Source organism: Pelecanus crispus, unplaced genomic scaffold (genome assembly GCF_030463565.1).
Source record: "Pelecanus crispus isolate bPelCri1 unplaced genomic scaffold, bPelCri1.pri SCAFFOLD_242, whole genome shotgun sequence".
NCBI classification, from domain to species: Eukaryota; Metazoa; Chordata; class Aves; order Pelecaniformes; family Pelecanidae; genus Pelecanus; species Pelecanus crispus.
In genome coordinates, this window is record NW_027461322.1 from 35,993 (window position 1) to 51,001 (window position 15,009).

The 15,009-nt window shown below is 70.3% G+C and overlaps 2 protein-coding genes across 2 annotated transcripts; one reads left to right on the forward strand and one right to left on the reverse strand.

Annotated features, from left to right (window-relative positions):
- Positions 1-735: 735 nt before the first annotated feature.
- SULT2B1 (sulfotransferase family 2B member 1) lies at positions 736-8,823 on the forward strand. Its single transcript, XM_075727387.1, is given in 8 exon segments — positions 736-868; positions 3,617-3,825; positions 3,925-4,051; positions 4,952-5,004; positions 5,006-5,047; positions 6,867-7,047; positions 8,604-8,674; positions 8,677-8,823. Coding segments are annotated over 8 exon segments (963 nt in total).
- A 1,841-nt stretch (positions 8,824-10,664) lies between these two features.
- Positions 10,665-14,476, reverse strand: IL11 (interleukin 11; the record flags this gene model as incomplete). The annotated part of the gene is given in 6 exon segments (XM_075727388.1): positions 10,665-10,756; positions 10,759-10,831; positions 12,480-12,586; positions 12,589-12,637; positions 14,389-14,424; positions 14,426-14,476. Coding segments are annotated over 6 exon segments (408 nt in total), but the record flags the coding sequence as incomplete, so codon positions are not given.
- Between the last annotated feature and the right edge of the window lie 533 nt (positions 14,477-15,009).

Consider the following 15,009-nt stretch of genomic DNA (forward strand, 5'->3'; position numbering starts at 1 on the left):
GGGGGGTGTTGCGCAAGGCGGGGCGGGGGCGGCACCGCCCCACGGGTGGGGTGGGTGGGGGGGGGGGCAGCGGGGGCGGGGCGGTGCCGCCCCACGGGTGGGGGGGGGGGGGGACGCGGGGCCCCGCCCGCCACGGCTCGGTGCGATCGCGGCGGCTCTGTCCAGTGCTGTCAGGTACCGGGGGGGGGTCCTGTCCACGGGGGACCGCGACCCCGCGTGGGGGGGGGGGGGGACGGACGACAGGGGGACAAAGTGCCGGCGGGGGGGGAGTGGGGGATGGATGCGGTGGGGGGGTGCCCCGGGGCGGGGGGCGACAACGATGACGACACCCCCGCAGGACCGAGACCCCCTGCGTGGGGTGGAGCAACGCGCCGTGGGGGGGCCCGGCGTGGGTCACCCGTGGGGTGCCGGCTGCCCCCGTGTCCCCGTCGTCCCCCCCCCAAACCCACGCTGTTGCCTGGCGCCGGGCCCCCCCCGCGGGACCAGGCGTGGGTGTCGCCCCCCCCCCCCCCCGGGGCTGTTACCACGGCACCGCGTGGGGCCCCCGGGACACGCGTGGGGCCCCCGGGACCCGTGGGGGGGGGGTTGGGGAGGTGGCTCCGGGGCCGGTCCCGTCGCTCCGCTCCTCCCTTCCCCGTGCGATGCCTCTGTCTGTCTGTCCGTCCGTTCCTTGTGCCCCCCCCCCCCCCCCGCACAGGTCCCGGTCCCGCGTGGGTGTGTCCCCCACCCACGACCATGTCGCGGGGGTATTTCCAGCACGGTGGCGTCACCTTCCCGGGGCTCCTCTACTCTCCCCGGGGGCTCCAGGCCGCCCGCGATTTCCCCGTGGAGGACGACGACGTCTTCAACGTCACCTACCAGAAATCGGGTAGGGGGCCGGGGGGGACCCCGGGGCGGAGGGGGGGACCCAGGGGGACCCCAAGGTGGAGGGGGGGGACCTAAGGGGGACCCAGGGGGACCCCAAGGTGGAGGGGGGGGGCCCTGGGGGGACCTAAGGGGGACCCAGGGGGACCCCAAGGCCAGGGGGGGACCCAGGGGTGTCCCAAGGCCAGCGGTGGACCCAGGGGTGACCCAGAGGGGACCCAGGGGGACCCCAAAGTGGAGGGGGGGGGGACCTAGGGGTGACCCAAAGGGGACCCAGGGGGACCCCAAAGCGGAGGGGGGGACCCAGGGGTGACCCAAAGGGGACCCAGGGGGACCCCAAAGTGGAGGGGGGACGCAGGGGTGCCCCAAGGTGGAGGGGGGGGGACCTAGGGGTGACCCAGAGGGGACCCAGGGGGACCCCAAAGCGGAGGGGGGGGACCTAGGGGTGACCCAGAGGGGACCCGGGGGGGACCCAGGGGTGACCCAGAGGGGACCCAGGGGGACCCCAAAGCAGAGGGGGGGGGACCTAGAGGGGACCCAGGGGGACCCCAAAGCGGAGGGGGGGGACCTAGAGGGGACCCAGGGGGACCCCAAAGCGGAGGGGGGGACCCAGGGGTGACCCAAAGGGGACCCAGGGGGACCCCAAAGTGGAGGGGGGGACGCAGGGGTGCCCCAAGGTGGAGGGGGGGGGGGACCTAGGGGTGACCCAAAGGGGACCCAGGGGGACCCCAAAGCGGAGGGGGGGGGACCTAGGGGTGACCCAAAGGGGACCCAGGGGGACCCCAAAGCGGAGGGGGGGGACCCAGGGGTGACCCAGAGGGGACCCAGGGGGACCCCAAAGCAGAGGGGGGGGACCTAGAGGGGACCCAGGGGGACCCCAAAGCGGAGGGGGGGGACCTAGAGGGGACCCAGGGGGACCCCAAAGCGGAGGGGGGGACCCAGGGGTGACCCAAAGGGGACCCAGGGGGACCCCAAAGTGGAGGGGGGACGCAGGGGTGCCCCAAGGTGGAGGGGGGGGGGGACCTAGGGGTGACCCAAAGGGGACCCAGGGGGACCCCAAAGCGGAGGGGGGGGACCTAGGGGTGACCCAAAGGGGACCCAGGGGGACCCCAAAGCGGAGGGGGGGACCCAGGGGTGACCCAAAGGGGACCCAGGGGGACCCCAAAGCGGAGGGGGGGACCCAGGGGTGACCCAAAGGGGACCCAGGGGGACCCCAAAGCGGAGGGGGGGACCCAGGGGTGACCCAAAGGGGACCCAGGGGGACCCCAAGGTGGAGGGGGGGGGACCTAGGGGTGACCCAAAGGGGACCCAGGGGGACCCCAAAGTGGAGGGGGGACGCAGGGGTGCCCCAAGGTGGAGGGGGGGGGGGCCTAGGGGTGACCCAAAGGGGACCCAGGGGGACCCCAAAGTGGAGGGGGGACCCAGGGGTGCCCCAAGGCTGGGGGGACGCAACATGATACCCAGCAGTGTCCCAGGGGATCTCTGGGACCCTAAAGGGACCCCAAAGGGACCCCAGTGATTCCAGGGACCCCCCCCAAGGCACCCCAGCGTCTCCCCAGAAGACTGCTGGGACCCCAAAGGGACCCCAGGGACCCCAAAGGGACCTCAGGGACTCCCCAGGGGACCCCAAAGGGATCTCGGGAACCCTTAAGCAACCCAAGGGACCCCCTAAGGATCTCAGGGACCCCCCAGGGGACCTCCAAGGGACCCCAAAGGGACCTCAGGGACCTCTTAGTGACCCAAGGGACCCCCCAAGGGACATCAGGGACCCCCCAAGGGACCCCAGACAGACCCCAGGGACCCCAAAGGGATCTCAGGAGCTGCCCAAGGGTCCCCAAATGGACCCCAGGGACCCCAAAGTGATCTCAGGAACCCCTAAGCAACCCAAGGGACCCCCTAAGGATCTCAGGGACCCCCCAGGGGACCTCCAAGGGACCCCAAAGGGACCTCAGGGACCTCTTAGTGACCCAAGGGACCCCCCAAGGGACCCCAGACAGACCCAAGGGACCCCAGAGGGATCTCAGGGGCTGCCCAAGGGTCCCCAAATGGACCCCAGGAACCCCTAAGCAGTCCAAGGGACCCCCCAGGGGACCCAAGGGACCTCAGGGACTCCCCAGGGGACCCCAAAGTGACCTCAGGAACCCCTAAGCGGTCCAAGGGACCCCAAGAGACCTCAGGGACTGAGCAAGGGTCCCCAGACAGACCTAAGGGAGCCAGGGACCCCCAAGGGACCCCAAGTGATCTTGGGAACCCCTGAACAATCCAAGGGACCCCCAAGGGACCTCAGGGACTCTCCAAGGGACCCCAAACAGACCCCAGGGACCCCCAAAGGGACCCCAAAGTGATCTCGGGAACCTCTAAGCAATCCAAGAGACCCCAAACAGACCCGAGGGACTCCAGGGACCCCCCAAGGGACCCCAAAGTGATCTCAGGAACCCCTAAAAAATCCAAGGGACCCCAAGGGACCTCAGGGACTCTCCAAGGGACCCCAAACAGACCCAAGGGACCCCAAGTGATCTCAGGAACCCCTAAAAAATTCAAGGGACCCCAAGGGACCTCAGGGACTCTCCAAGGGACCCCAAACAGACCCCAGGGACCCCCAAGGGACCCCAAAGTGATCTCAGGAACCCCTAAAAAGTCCAAGGGACCTCAGGGACTCTCCAAGGGACCCCAAACAGACCCAAGGGACCCCAGGGACCCCCACGGGACCTCGGGGACCCCCCGGAGCACCCACTCCCCCGCCCCCTCGCAGGCACGGTGTGGATGCTGGAGATCCTGAGCCTGATCCGCAGCGACGGGGACCCGCACTGGTGCCGGTCGGTGCCCAACTGGGACCGGGGTCCCTGGCTGGAGACGGTGCTGGGGCTGCGGCGGGCGCGGGGGAACCCCCGGCCCCGCCTCATCAGCTCCCACCTCCCCATCCAGCTCTTCCCCAAGGCTTTCTTCACCTCCAAGGCCAAGGTCAGGTTCAAGGGAGGGGGTTTGGGGGGCTTTGAGGGGCTTGGGGGGTGTCCCCACCCCACGGGACCCACGCTTTTGTCCCCGTGTCCCCCCGTCCAGGTTATCTACACGGTGAGGAACCCCAAGGACGTCCTGGTTTCCCTCTACCACTTCGCCCGGATTTTCCGGCCCTACAAGGATCCCGGGAGCCTGGAGCAGTTTTTGGAGAAATTCCTGGAGGGAGACGGTCCGGGGGGGGCTGGGGGGGTTGGGGGCAGGGGGGCAGGGGTGATGGGGTTGGTGTAGGGGGTCCTATGGGTGTGGGCAGCTATGGGGTGTCAGTGGGGCTGTAGGGGCTGCTGGGGGGGGGCACTATGGGGGGAGGCTATGGGGTGTAAGTGGGGGGGGGGCTGTGGGGGTTGATGTGGGGGGCTCAAGGGGGGGGCTGGGGGGGGGCTATGGGGTGCCTAGGGGCTGCCGGGGGAGGCTATGGGGTGTAAGTGGGGGGGGGGCTGTGGGGGTTGATGTGGGGGGCTTGAGGGGGGGGTTGGGGGGGGGGCTATGGGTGCCTCGGGGGCTGGTATGGGTGGCTATGGGGTGTAAGTGGGGGGGGCTGTGGGGGGCTCAAGGGGGGGGGCCTGGGGGGGGCTATGGGGTGCCTGAGGAGCTGCTATGGGTGGCTATGGGGTATCGGGGGGGGCTATGGGGTGCCAGGGGGACTGTAGGGGCTGCTGTGGGGTGCAGGGGGGGCTATGGGGTGCCGGGGGGGGGGCTATGGGGTGCTGGGGGGCTGTAGGGGCTGCTGTGGGGGGGCTATGGGGTGCCAGGGGGACTGTAGGGGCTGCTATGGGGGGGGCTATGGGGGTGCCAGGGGGACTGTAGGGGCTGCTATGGGGGGGCTGTGGGGTGCCGGGGGGCTGTAGGGGCTGCTATGGGGGGGCTGTGGGGTGCCGGGGGGCTGTAGGGGCTGCTATGGGGGGGCTGTGGGGCTGTAGGGGCTGCTGGGGGGGGGCTGTGGGGCATCAGTGTTTTGGGGGGCACCACAGGGGTCCCTGGAGGGGCCCAGGGCCGGGTTTGGGACGGGGGCTGGGGGGTCCCGTGTGTCCCCCCCAGGTCCCAGCCCCCCCCCCCCCCCCCCCCCCCCCAGTGCCCTTCGGGTCCTGGTTCGAGCACGTGCGGGGGTGGCTGGCGCTGCGCGGCCCGCGAGAACTTCTTCTGCATCAGCTACGAGGAGCTGCAGCAGGTCTGGCCTCACGTGGCCCCACGTGTCCCCTCCGTGTGGCCCCACGTGTCCCCTCCGTGTGGCCCCACGTCCCCCCGTATGTCCCTGTATCCCGGTGTCCCCTCGCATCCCCTCACGTCCCCCCGGCAGGAGCTGTGCGGCAACGTGGAGCATCTCTGGCCCCACGTGTCCCCACGTGTCCTCGTGTGTCCCCTCCGTGTGTCCCCACGTCCCCCCGTATGTCCCTGTATCCCAGTGTCCCCTCGCGTCCCCCCGCATCCCCCCGGCAGGAGCTGTGCGGCAGCGTGGAGCATCTCTGGCCCCGTGTGTCCCCCCCGTGTGTCCCCCCGTGTGTCCCCCCGTGTGTCCCCCCCGTGTGTCCGTGTGTCCCCCCCGTGTCCCCATCAGGACCTGAAGCATCTCTGGCCCCGTGTCCCCGAGTGTCCCTGGAGCGTCTCTGGCCCTGCACCCCATGTGTGTCCCCGTGTCTCCCGTGTCTCCACGTCCCCAGTGTCCCCTCCGTGTCCCCAAGCATCCCCACGTGTCCCTCCGTGTCCCCCCCATGTCCCTCCGTGTCCCCACGTCGCCTACGTGTGTGTGTGTGTGTGTGTGTCCCATGTCCCCATCAGGACCTGGAGCATCTCTGGCCCCGCACCCTGTGTGTCCCCCCGTGTCCCTCATGTCCCCACATTCCCAGTGTTCCCCCATGTCTCCCAGTGTCCCCACATCCCTGTGTGCCCCCCCAAATATCCCCTGTGTGTCCCCCAGTGTCCCCCCATGTCTCCATGTCCTTCGTGTACCCACATTCCCAGCGTCCCCCCCGTGTCTCCCTGTGTCCCCCCCCAGTGTCTCCCCATGTTTCCATGTCCCTCATGTCTCCACATGTGTCTCCCTGTGTCTCCCTGTGTCCCCATGTCCCTACATCCCCAGTGTCTCCCAGTGTCCCCCCGTGTCTCCCAGTGTCCCCCCATGTCCCCTGTGTCCCCCCAACATTCCCAGTGTCTCCACATCCCCCATGTCTCATCCCCAGTGTCCCCATGTCCCCCCGTGTCCCTACATCCCCGGTGTCCCCCCGTGTCTCCCCGTGTCCCCCCCACATTCCCCGTGCCCCCGCACATCCCCCGTGACTCCACCTCCCCAGCGTCTCCCAGTGTCCCCCCCATGTGTCCCAGTGTCTCCACATCCCCAGTGTCCCCAGTGTCTCCCAGTGTCCCTGTGTCCCCCCACATCCCCTGTGTCCCCACATCCCCTGTGTCCCCCCAATGTTCCCAGTGTCCCCCCCATGTGTCCCAGTGTACCCCGTCTCTCCCAGTGTCCCCGTGTCCCTCAACATCCCCTGTGTCCCCATATCCCCTGTGTCCCCCCCACATTCCCAGTGTCCCCGTGTCTCCCTGTGTCCCCCCATCCCCTGTGTCTCCACGTCCCCCCCACATTCCCAGTGTCCCCCCACATCCCCTGTGTCCCCATCCCCTGTGTCCCCCCAATGTTCCCAGTGTCCCCCCCATGTGTCCCAGTGTCTCCACGTTCCCAGCATCCCCCCATGTCCCATGTCTCCCAGTGTCCCCATGTCCCCCCACATCCCCTGTGTCCCCCACATCCCCTGTGTCCCCCCCATCCCCTGTGTCCCCCCCCACGTTCCCAGTGTCTCCCTGTGTCCCTATGTGTCCCAGTGTCCCCCCCATGTGTCCCAGTGTCTCCACGTCCCCAGCATCCCCCCATGTCCCCCGTGTCTCCCAGTGTCCCCATGTCCCCCCACATCCCCTGTGTCCCCACATTCCCAGTGTCCCAGTGTCCCCCCCGTGTCCCCACACGTCCCCCGTGTCCCCCCCGTGCCCCCCAGGACCTGCGCGGCAGCGTGGAGCGGCTCTGCGCCTTCCTGGGCCGGGGGCTGAGCGCGGCGGCGCTGGACGCGGTGGTGGCCAACGCCTCCTTCGCCGCCATGAGCCGCAACCGCATGAGCAACTTCAGCCTCTCCCCGCTCTTCATCCTCGACCTGCGGCGCGGCCCCTTCCTGCGCAAGGGTGGGCACCCGGGGGACGGGGGCACGGGGCCAAGGGGACAGGGATGGGGACAATGGGACAGGGATGGGGCCAAGGGGACGGGGATGGGGCCAAGGAGACAGGGATGGGGACGTGGGGGACAAGGGGATGGGGACATGGGGATGGGGACATGGGGACAGGGATGGGGACAGGGATGGAGCCAAGGGGACAGGGATGGGGACATAGGGACAGGGATGGGGACAGGGATGGAGCCAAGGGGACAGGGATGGGGACATGGGGGACAAGGGGACAGAGATGGGAACATGGGGCCAAGGGGGACGTGGGGATGGGGGACAGGGATGGGGACAGGGAAGGGATGAGGACAATGGGACAGGGATGGGGACAAGGGGACAGGGATGGGAACATGGGGCAAAGGGGACGTGGGGATGGGGCCAAGGAGACAGGGATGGGGACGTGGGGGACAAGGGGATGGGGACAAGGAGACAGGGATGGGGGACGTGGGGGACAAGGGGACAAGGGGATGGGGACGTGGGGATGGGGACATGGGACAGGGATGGGGACGTGGGGGACAAGGGGATGGGGACGTGGGGATGGGGACATGGTGACAGGGATGGGGACAGGGATGGAGCCAAGGGGACAGGGATGGGGACATGGGGGACAAGGGGATGGGGACAGGGAAGGGATGAGGACAAGGGGTCAGGGATGGGGACATAGGGACAAAGGGGACAGGGATGGGGACATGGGGGACAAGGGGACAGAGATGGGAACATGGGCCAAGGGGACGTGGGGATGGGGACGTGGGGATGGGGACAGGGATGAGGACAAGGGGATGGGGACATAGGGACGGGAACAATGGGACAGGGATGAGGACAATGGGACAGGGATGGGACATGGGGGACAGGGGGACGTGGGGATGAGGATAAGGGGACAGGGATGGGAACGGGGGCAAGGGGACAGGGATGGGGACATCAGACAGGGACAAGGGGACAGGGATGGGGATGTGGGGACAGGGTCAGGCACGTGGCGATGGGGACAGGGATGGGGGGACATGGGGACAGGGACCAGGGGACAGGGATGGGGATGTGGGGATGGGGACAGGGAGAAGGGGACAGGGATGGGGACAAGGACATGGGGAAGGAGACAAGGACAGGGATGTGGGGATGGGGACACGGGGACAGGGATGGGGATGGGGACAGGGACATTGGGAAGAGGAACGGGGGGACTGGGAACAGGGCTGGGGGGGTCACCAGGGAACTGGGGGCACTGGGAGTGGGGGGTCTGGGGGGGGGTCTGGAGGGGGTCCCGGGGAGGGGGGGCTGGGGGTTCCTCAGGGCTGGGGGGGGTCCTGGGGGGGGCTGGGGGTTCCTCAGGGCTGGGGGGGGTCCCGGAGGGGTGCTGGGGGTTCCTCAGGGCTGGGGGGGGTCTCGGAGGGGTCCTGGGGGGGGGGGGGGGGCTGGGGGTTCCTCAGGGCTGAGGGGGGTCCCGGGGAGGGGCTGGGGGTTCCTCAGGGCTGGGGGGGGTCCTGGGGGGTCCCTGGGGGAGGGTTTGGGGGGGTCACCGCCCCCGCGTACCCCCAGGGATCTCCGGCGACTGGAAGAACCACCTGACGCCGGAGCAGAGCGCCCGCTTCGACCGGGTCTACCGGGAGGCGCATGGGCCGGGCTGGGGGTCACCTTCCCCTGGGACCCCCCCCCCCGCAGCTCCCCCCCCACCCCTCAGCCCCCCTGCCCGGGACCCCCCAGGACCCCCCCGAGGAGGAGACCCCTCCTGGGACCCCCCAGGACCCCCCCACCCTGACCCCCCCACCTTGACCCCTGCTGATTTCTGAGTGGTGCCTGGGGGGGGGGTGGTTAGAAGGGGGGGTGTCTACAGGATAGGCCCCCCCCCAAAATGGGGGGGGGGGGGGGGGGGATCATGGTTGGTGTCTCAATAAAGCTGCTCTTTTGGGGGGGGGGGGGATGTCCTAGGGGGCCGCCCCCCCAAGAGATCGCAGAGTTTGGGTTTATTCCACTGTTTTTAATAAACTCTGTCCCTGCTCCCCCCCCCCCAGCACCGTGGGTCCCTCTCCCCCCCCAAGAACCCCCCCAAATTGACTGGGAGTGGGGTGGAGGGGCAGAGTCCCCAGCCCCCATCTCCTGCCCCCCCAGCCCCCTCCCTCACGTCCTCCCACCCCCCTTTGTCCCCCATTCCCTGCCTGCGTCCCTGCCTGCATCCCTTCCATCCCTGCATCCCTTCTTCCCTTCCATCCCTGCCTGCATCCCTTCTTCCCTGCATCCCTTCTTCCCTCCATCCCTGCCTGCGTCCCTTCTTCCCTGCATCCCTTCTTCCCTGCATCCCTTCTTCCCTGCGTCCTGCCTCCATCCCTGCCTGCATCCCTTTTCCCTCCATCCCTGCCTGCATCCTTTCTTCCCTTCTATCCCTGCCTGCGTCCCTTCATCCCTGCGTCCCTTCATCCCTGCGTCCCTGCCTGCATCCCTGCCTGCATCCCTTCTTCCCTGCATCCCTTCTTCCCTCCATCCCTGCCTGCATCCCTGCCTGCATCCCTGCCTCCCTTCTTCCCTCCATCCCTTCTTGCCTGCGTCCCTGCCTGCATCCCTGCCTGCGTCCCTTCTTCCCTCCATCCCTGCCTGCATCCCTTCTTCCCTTCTATCCCTGCCTGCGTCCCTTCTTCCCTGCGTCCCTGCCTGCGTCCCTTCTTCCCTGCATCCCTTCTTCCCTTCCATCCCTGCATCCCTCCATCCCTGCATCCCTTCTTCCCTGCATCCCTTCTTCCTGCGTCCCTGCCTGCATCCCTTCTTCCTGCATCCCTTCTTCCCTCCATCCCTGCCTGCCATCCCCTGCCTGCATCCCTTCTTCCCTGCATCCCTTCTATCCCTTCTTCCATCCATCCTGCATCCCTTCTTCCCTGCATCCCTTCTTCCCTTCTATCCCTGCATCCCTTCTTCCCTTCTATCCCTGCATCCCTTCTTCCTGCTTCCCTTCTTCCCTGCATCCCTGCCTCCATCCCTGCCTGCATCCCTTCTTCCCTCCATCCCTGCCTGCATCCCTTCTTCCCTTCTATCCCTGCCTGCGTCCCTTCTTCCCTGCGTCCCTTCTTCCCTGCATCCCTTCTTCCCTTCTATCCCTGCCTGCATCCCTTCTTCCCTGCATCCCTTCTTCCCTGCGTCCCTGCCTGCGTCCCTTCTTCCCTTCTATCCCTGCCTGCGTCCCTTCTTCCCTGCATCCCTTCTTCCCTGCATCCCTGCCTGCGTCCCTACCTCCATCCCTTCTCTCCATCCCTGCCTCCATCCCTGCCTCCCTCCACCCCGTCCCCTCCCGCTCCCCCTGTGCAGACCCCCCCATCACCTTCAAACTTTTTTTTTTTTTAAATCGTTTTCTTCCAAAAAACCAAGTTTGTTTATTTTTTTTTTTCCTCTTTAAAAAAAAAAATCTTAAAAAAAGGGGCCGAGCTGGGGCCCGAGTCAATAAATTACGGCGGCCTGCGGTTGGCGGGGGCGGGGGGGAGTCCGCTGAGCGTCGGGGGGTCCCCGGGCGCAGGCGGGGGGGTTCATTAATAATAATAGTTAACAATAAAATAAGGAGGGCAATACAATAGAGGCGAATAAATAACAATAAATTAGGGGGCGGCGTCGGCGGCGTCACAGCTTGTTGCGCAGCAGGACGAGGGCGCGGGAGGCCCAGTCCAGGTAGAGGTGGAGGCTGTGGAAGATGGCGTGGGAGGCCTGCACGCGGCCCAGGGCGAGCCGGGCGGCGGCAGCGGCGGCTGCGGGCGCTGGGGCGCTGGCGCCAGGCTCAGGCGGGACAGCTGCCGAGGGGGCACACGCGTGGGCGAGGGGCACACGCGTGGCCGAGGGGGTACACGCGTGGGCGAGGGGGGCACACGGGTGGGCGAGGGGCACACGCCGTGGGCGAGGGGCACACATGGGCGAGGGGGCACATGCGTGGGCGAGGGGGGGTACACGCATGGGCGAGGGGGGCACATGCTTGGGCGAGGGGGTACACGGGTGGGCGAGGGGCACATGCGTGGGCGGGAAGCACACGTGTGGGTGAGGGGCACACATGGGCGAGGGGGCACATGCGTGGGCGAGGGGGTACACAGGTGGGCGAGGGGCACATGCGTGGGCGGGAGGCACACGCGTGGGTGAGGGGCACACATGGGCGAGGGGGCACATGCTGTGGGCGAGGGGGCACACGCGTGGGGTGAGGGGCACACCATGGGCGAGGGGGCACATGCGTGGGCGGGAGGCACACGCGTGGGTGAGGGGCACACATGGGCGAGGGGGCACATGCGTGGGCGAGGGGGTACACGGGTGGGCGAGGGGGCCACACACGCGTGGGTGAGGGGCACATGCTGTGGGCGAGGGGGCACATGTGTGGGCGAGGGGGTACACGGGTTGGGCGAGGGGCACATGCGTGGGTGAGGGGCACACATGGGCGAGGGGGCACATGCGTGGGCGAGGGGTACACGTAGTGGGCGAGGGGCACATGCGTGGGTGAGGGGCACACATGGGCGAGGGGGCACATGCGTGGGCGAGGGGGTACACGGGTGGGCGAGGGGCACATGCGTGGGCGGGAGGCACATGCATGGGTGAGGGGCACACATGGGCAAGGGGGCACATGCGTGGGCGAGGGGTTACACGGGTGGGCGAGGGGCACATGCGTGGGGCGGGAGGCACACGCGTGGGTGAGGGGCCCATGCGTGGGCGAGGGAGGCGAGGGAGGGGCTGAGGGAGGGGGAGCCACGCCCCTTTCCCGCAGAACACGCCTCCCAGGTGTGGAAGCCACGCCCATACGCTGGAGGTCACGCCCCCCACCCTGGAGGCCACGCCCCTTGGGCACCGGCCCCGCCTTGGAGCTCAGAAGACCCCTGCCCCCCTCCCGGCAGGTGGATGTGATGAGCAAGCCACGCCCCCCGGCGCCAGGCCACGCCCCCATCGCTAAAGCCCCGCCCCTACGGTAGAGACTATCCCAGTGCTGAAGCCCCGCCCCATCACCCAGGCCACACCCCCGCCACTAAAACCCCCGCCCTCGTCGCTAAAGCCCCGCCCCTACAGTAGAAACTACCCCAGCGCCGAAGCCCCGCCCCATCAGCCAGGCCACGCCCCCATCGCTGAAGCCCCGCCCCTACGGTAGAGACTATCCCAGCGCCGAAGCCCCACCCCATGAGCCAGGCCACGCCCCCGTCGTTCAAGCCACGCCCCTACGGTAGAAACTATCCCAGCGCTGTAGCCCCCGCCCCATCGCCCAGACCACGCCCCCACCGCTACAAAACCCGCCCCTCATCTCCGCCCCCCTGCTCAGAAGCCCCGCCCCCGCGCCGAAACCCCGCCTCTCCCCCCTCCACAGAGCCCTGCACGCCATTAGCTGCTGCCTCCCGCGGGCCCCGCCCCTCCCCCAAGCCCCGCCCCTCCCCAGCCCCGCCCCCCTCGAGCCCCGCCCCCAGCCCCGCCTACCAGGTGGTCGAGCCGGCGCAGCAGCCGGTCGAGCCGGGCCTGCAGCGCCGCCAGCTCGGGCTCCAGCGGCCGCAGCGCCGGCCCCGCCCGCCGCAGCCACTCAGGTGCCGCTGGTAGCGCTGCAGGTCCCCGCTCAGCCGGCCCAGCGCGCCCGCCGCCTGCGCCGCACGTCAGGGCCACGGCCGCGGGGAGACCCCCCGGGACCCCGCTGCCGAGGGAGCCCCCCCCAAGGGGGACCCCACTGCCGAGGGAGCACCCCCCAAGGGGCAGCCCGCCCCCCCCGGGACCCCGCTGCCGAGGGAGCCCCCACGGGACCCCGCTGCCGAGGGAGCCCCCCCCCAAGGGGCAGCCCGCCCCCCCGGGACCCCACTGCCGAGGGAGCCCCCCCACGGGACCCCGCTGCCGAGGGAGCCCCCCCCAAGGGGCAGCCCGCCCCCCCGGGACCCCACTGCCGAGGGAGCCCCCCCCACGGGACCCCCATTGCCGAGGGAGCCTCCCCACGGGACCCCACTGCCGAGGGAGCCCCCCCCAAGGACCCCACTGCCGAGGGAGCCCCCCCACGGGACCCCGCTGCCGAGGGAGCCCCCCCCAAGGGACCCCGCTGCCGAGGGAGCCCCCCCCACGGGACCCCATTGCCGAGAGAGCCCCCCCCACGGGACCCCGCTGCCGAGGGAGCCCCCCCACGGGACCCCACTGCGAGAGAGCCCCCCCACGGGACCCCACTGCCGAGGGAGCCCCCCCCACGGGACCCCACTGCCGAGGGAGCCCCCCCCAAGGGGCAGCCCGCCCCCCCCGGGACCCCACTGCCCGAGGGAGCCTCCCCACGGGACCCCGCTGCCGAGGGAGCCCCCCCCAAGGGACCCCGCTGCCGAGGGAGCCCCCCCCACGGGACCCCATTGCCGAGAGAGCCCCCCCCACGGGACCCCGCTGCCGAGGGAGCCCCCCCACGGGACCCCACTGCCGAGAGAGCCCCCCCACGGGACCCCACTGCCGAGGAGCCCCCCCCACGGGACCCCATTGCCGAGAGAGCCCCCCCCACGGGACCCCACTGCCGAGGGAGCACCCCCCCAAGGGGGACCCCATTGCCGAGAGAGCCCCCCCCACGGGACCCCACTGCCGAGGGAGCACCCCCCAAGGGGCAGCCCGCCCCCCCCGGGACCCCCACTGCCGAGGGAGCCTCCCCACGGGACCCCGCTGCCGAGGGAGCCCCCCCCCCACGGGACCCCATTGCCGAGAGAGCCCCCCCCACGGGACCCCCGCTGCCGAGGGAGCCCCCCCACGGGACCCCACTGCCGAGGGAGCCCCCCCACGGGACCCCATTGCCGAGAGAGCCCCCCCACGGGACCCCGCCACCGGGACCGGGGGGACACCACACCCACGGGGAGCCCGCCCCCCGGGACCCCCACTGCCGAGGGAACCCGCCACCGGCACCGGGGGGGGACACCATTACCCACGGGAACCCGCCCCCACGGGGGAGCGCCTCGCCCACGGGGAGCCGCCACCGGAAACCGGGGGGAGCCCACGCCCACGGGAACCCACGACCGTGACTGGGGGGGGAACACCACACCCACGGGAACCCTCGACCGTGACCAAGGGGGGACCCCACGCCCACGGGAACCCGCTACAGTGACCGAGGGGGGACCCCAGGACCGAGGGGGGGACCCCCACGCCCACGGGAACCCCACGCCCACTGGGATCCCACTACCGTGCCCGGGGGGGGGGGGGGGATCCCACGCCCATGGCGACCCCACTCCTATACCCACGGGCCCCTACTCCCACACCCAGAGAAGACCCCACGGGCGCGGTGACCCCGCTCCCATACCCACGGGCACCCCTGACGAGCGCAGCACCCCAAACACCCCCACCCCACCCACGGCATCCCACCCGTGTCCGTGTCCCCCCTCCCCACCTGGATGTTGGCCAGCTCCGGGGCGCTCATGGAGAGGGACGGGCAGCGAGTCCAGCTTGTGCTCCCCCTCCGCCGGGAACCGCGACTTCTGCCCACGAGACGTGGGTTCAGCCCACGCGGGACCACCCCCCACACGCGTGGGAGGCGGGGAGACGGGGGGTGGGGGCTGGAGAGGGGCGGGGAGGGGACGCCGGGGGCGGGGGGGGGGTCCGGGGCTGAACCGGGGAGTGTGGAGACGTGGGTTCAGCCCACGCGGGACCACCCCCACCACGCGTGGGAGGAGGGGAGACGGGGGGTGGGGGCTGAGAGGGGCGGGGAGGGGGATGGCGGGGCGGGGGGGGGGTCCGGGGCTGAACCGGGGAGTGCGGAGGCGTGGGGTTCAGCCCACGCGGGACCACCCCCACCACGCGTGGGAGGAGGGGAGACGGGGGGGTTGGGGGCTGAGAGGGGCGGGGAGGGGACGCCGGGGGCGGGGGGGGGTCCGGGGCTGAGCCGGGGAGTGCGGAGACGTGGGTTCAGCCCACGCGGACCACCCCCCACACGCGTGGGAGGCGGGGAGACGGGGGGTGGGGGCTGAGAGGGGCGGGGAGGGGACGCCGGGGGCGGGGGGGGGGGGGTCCG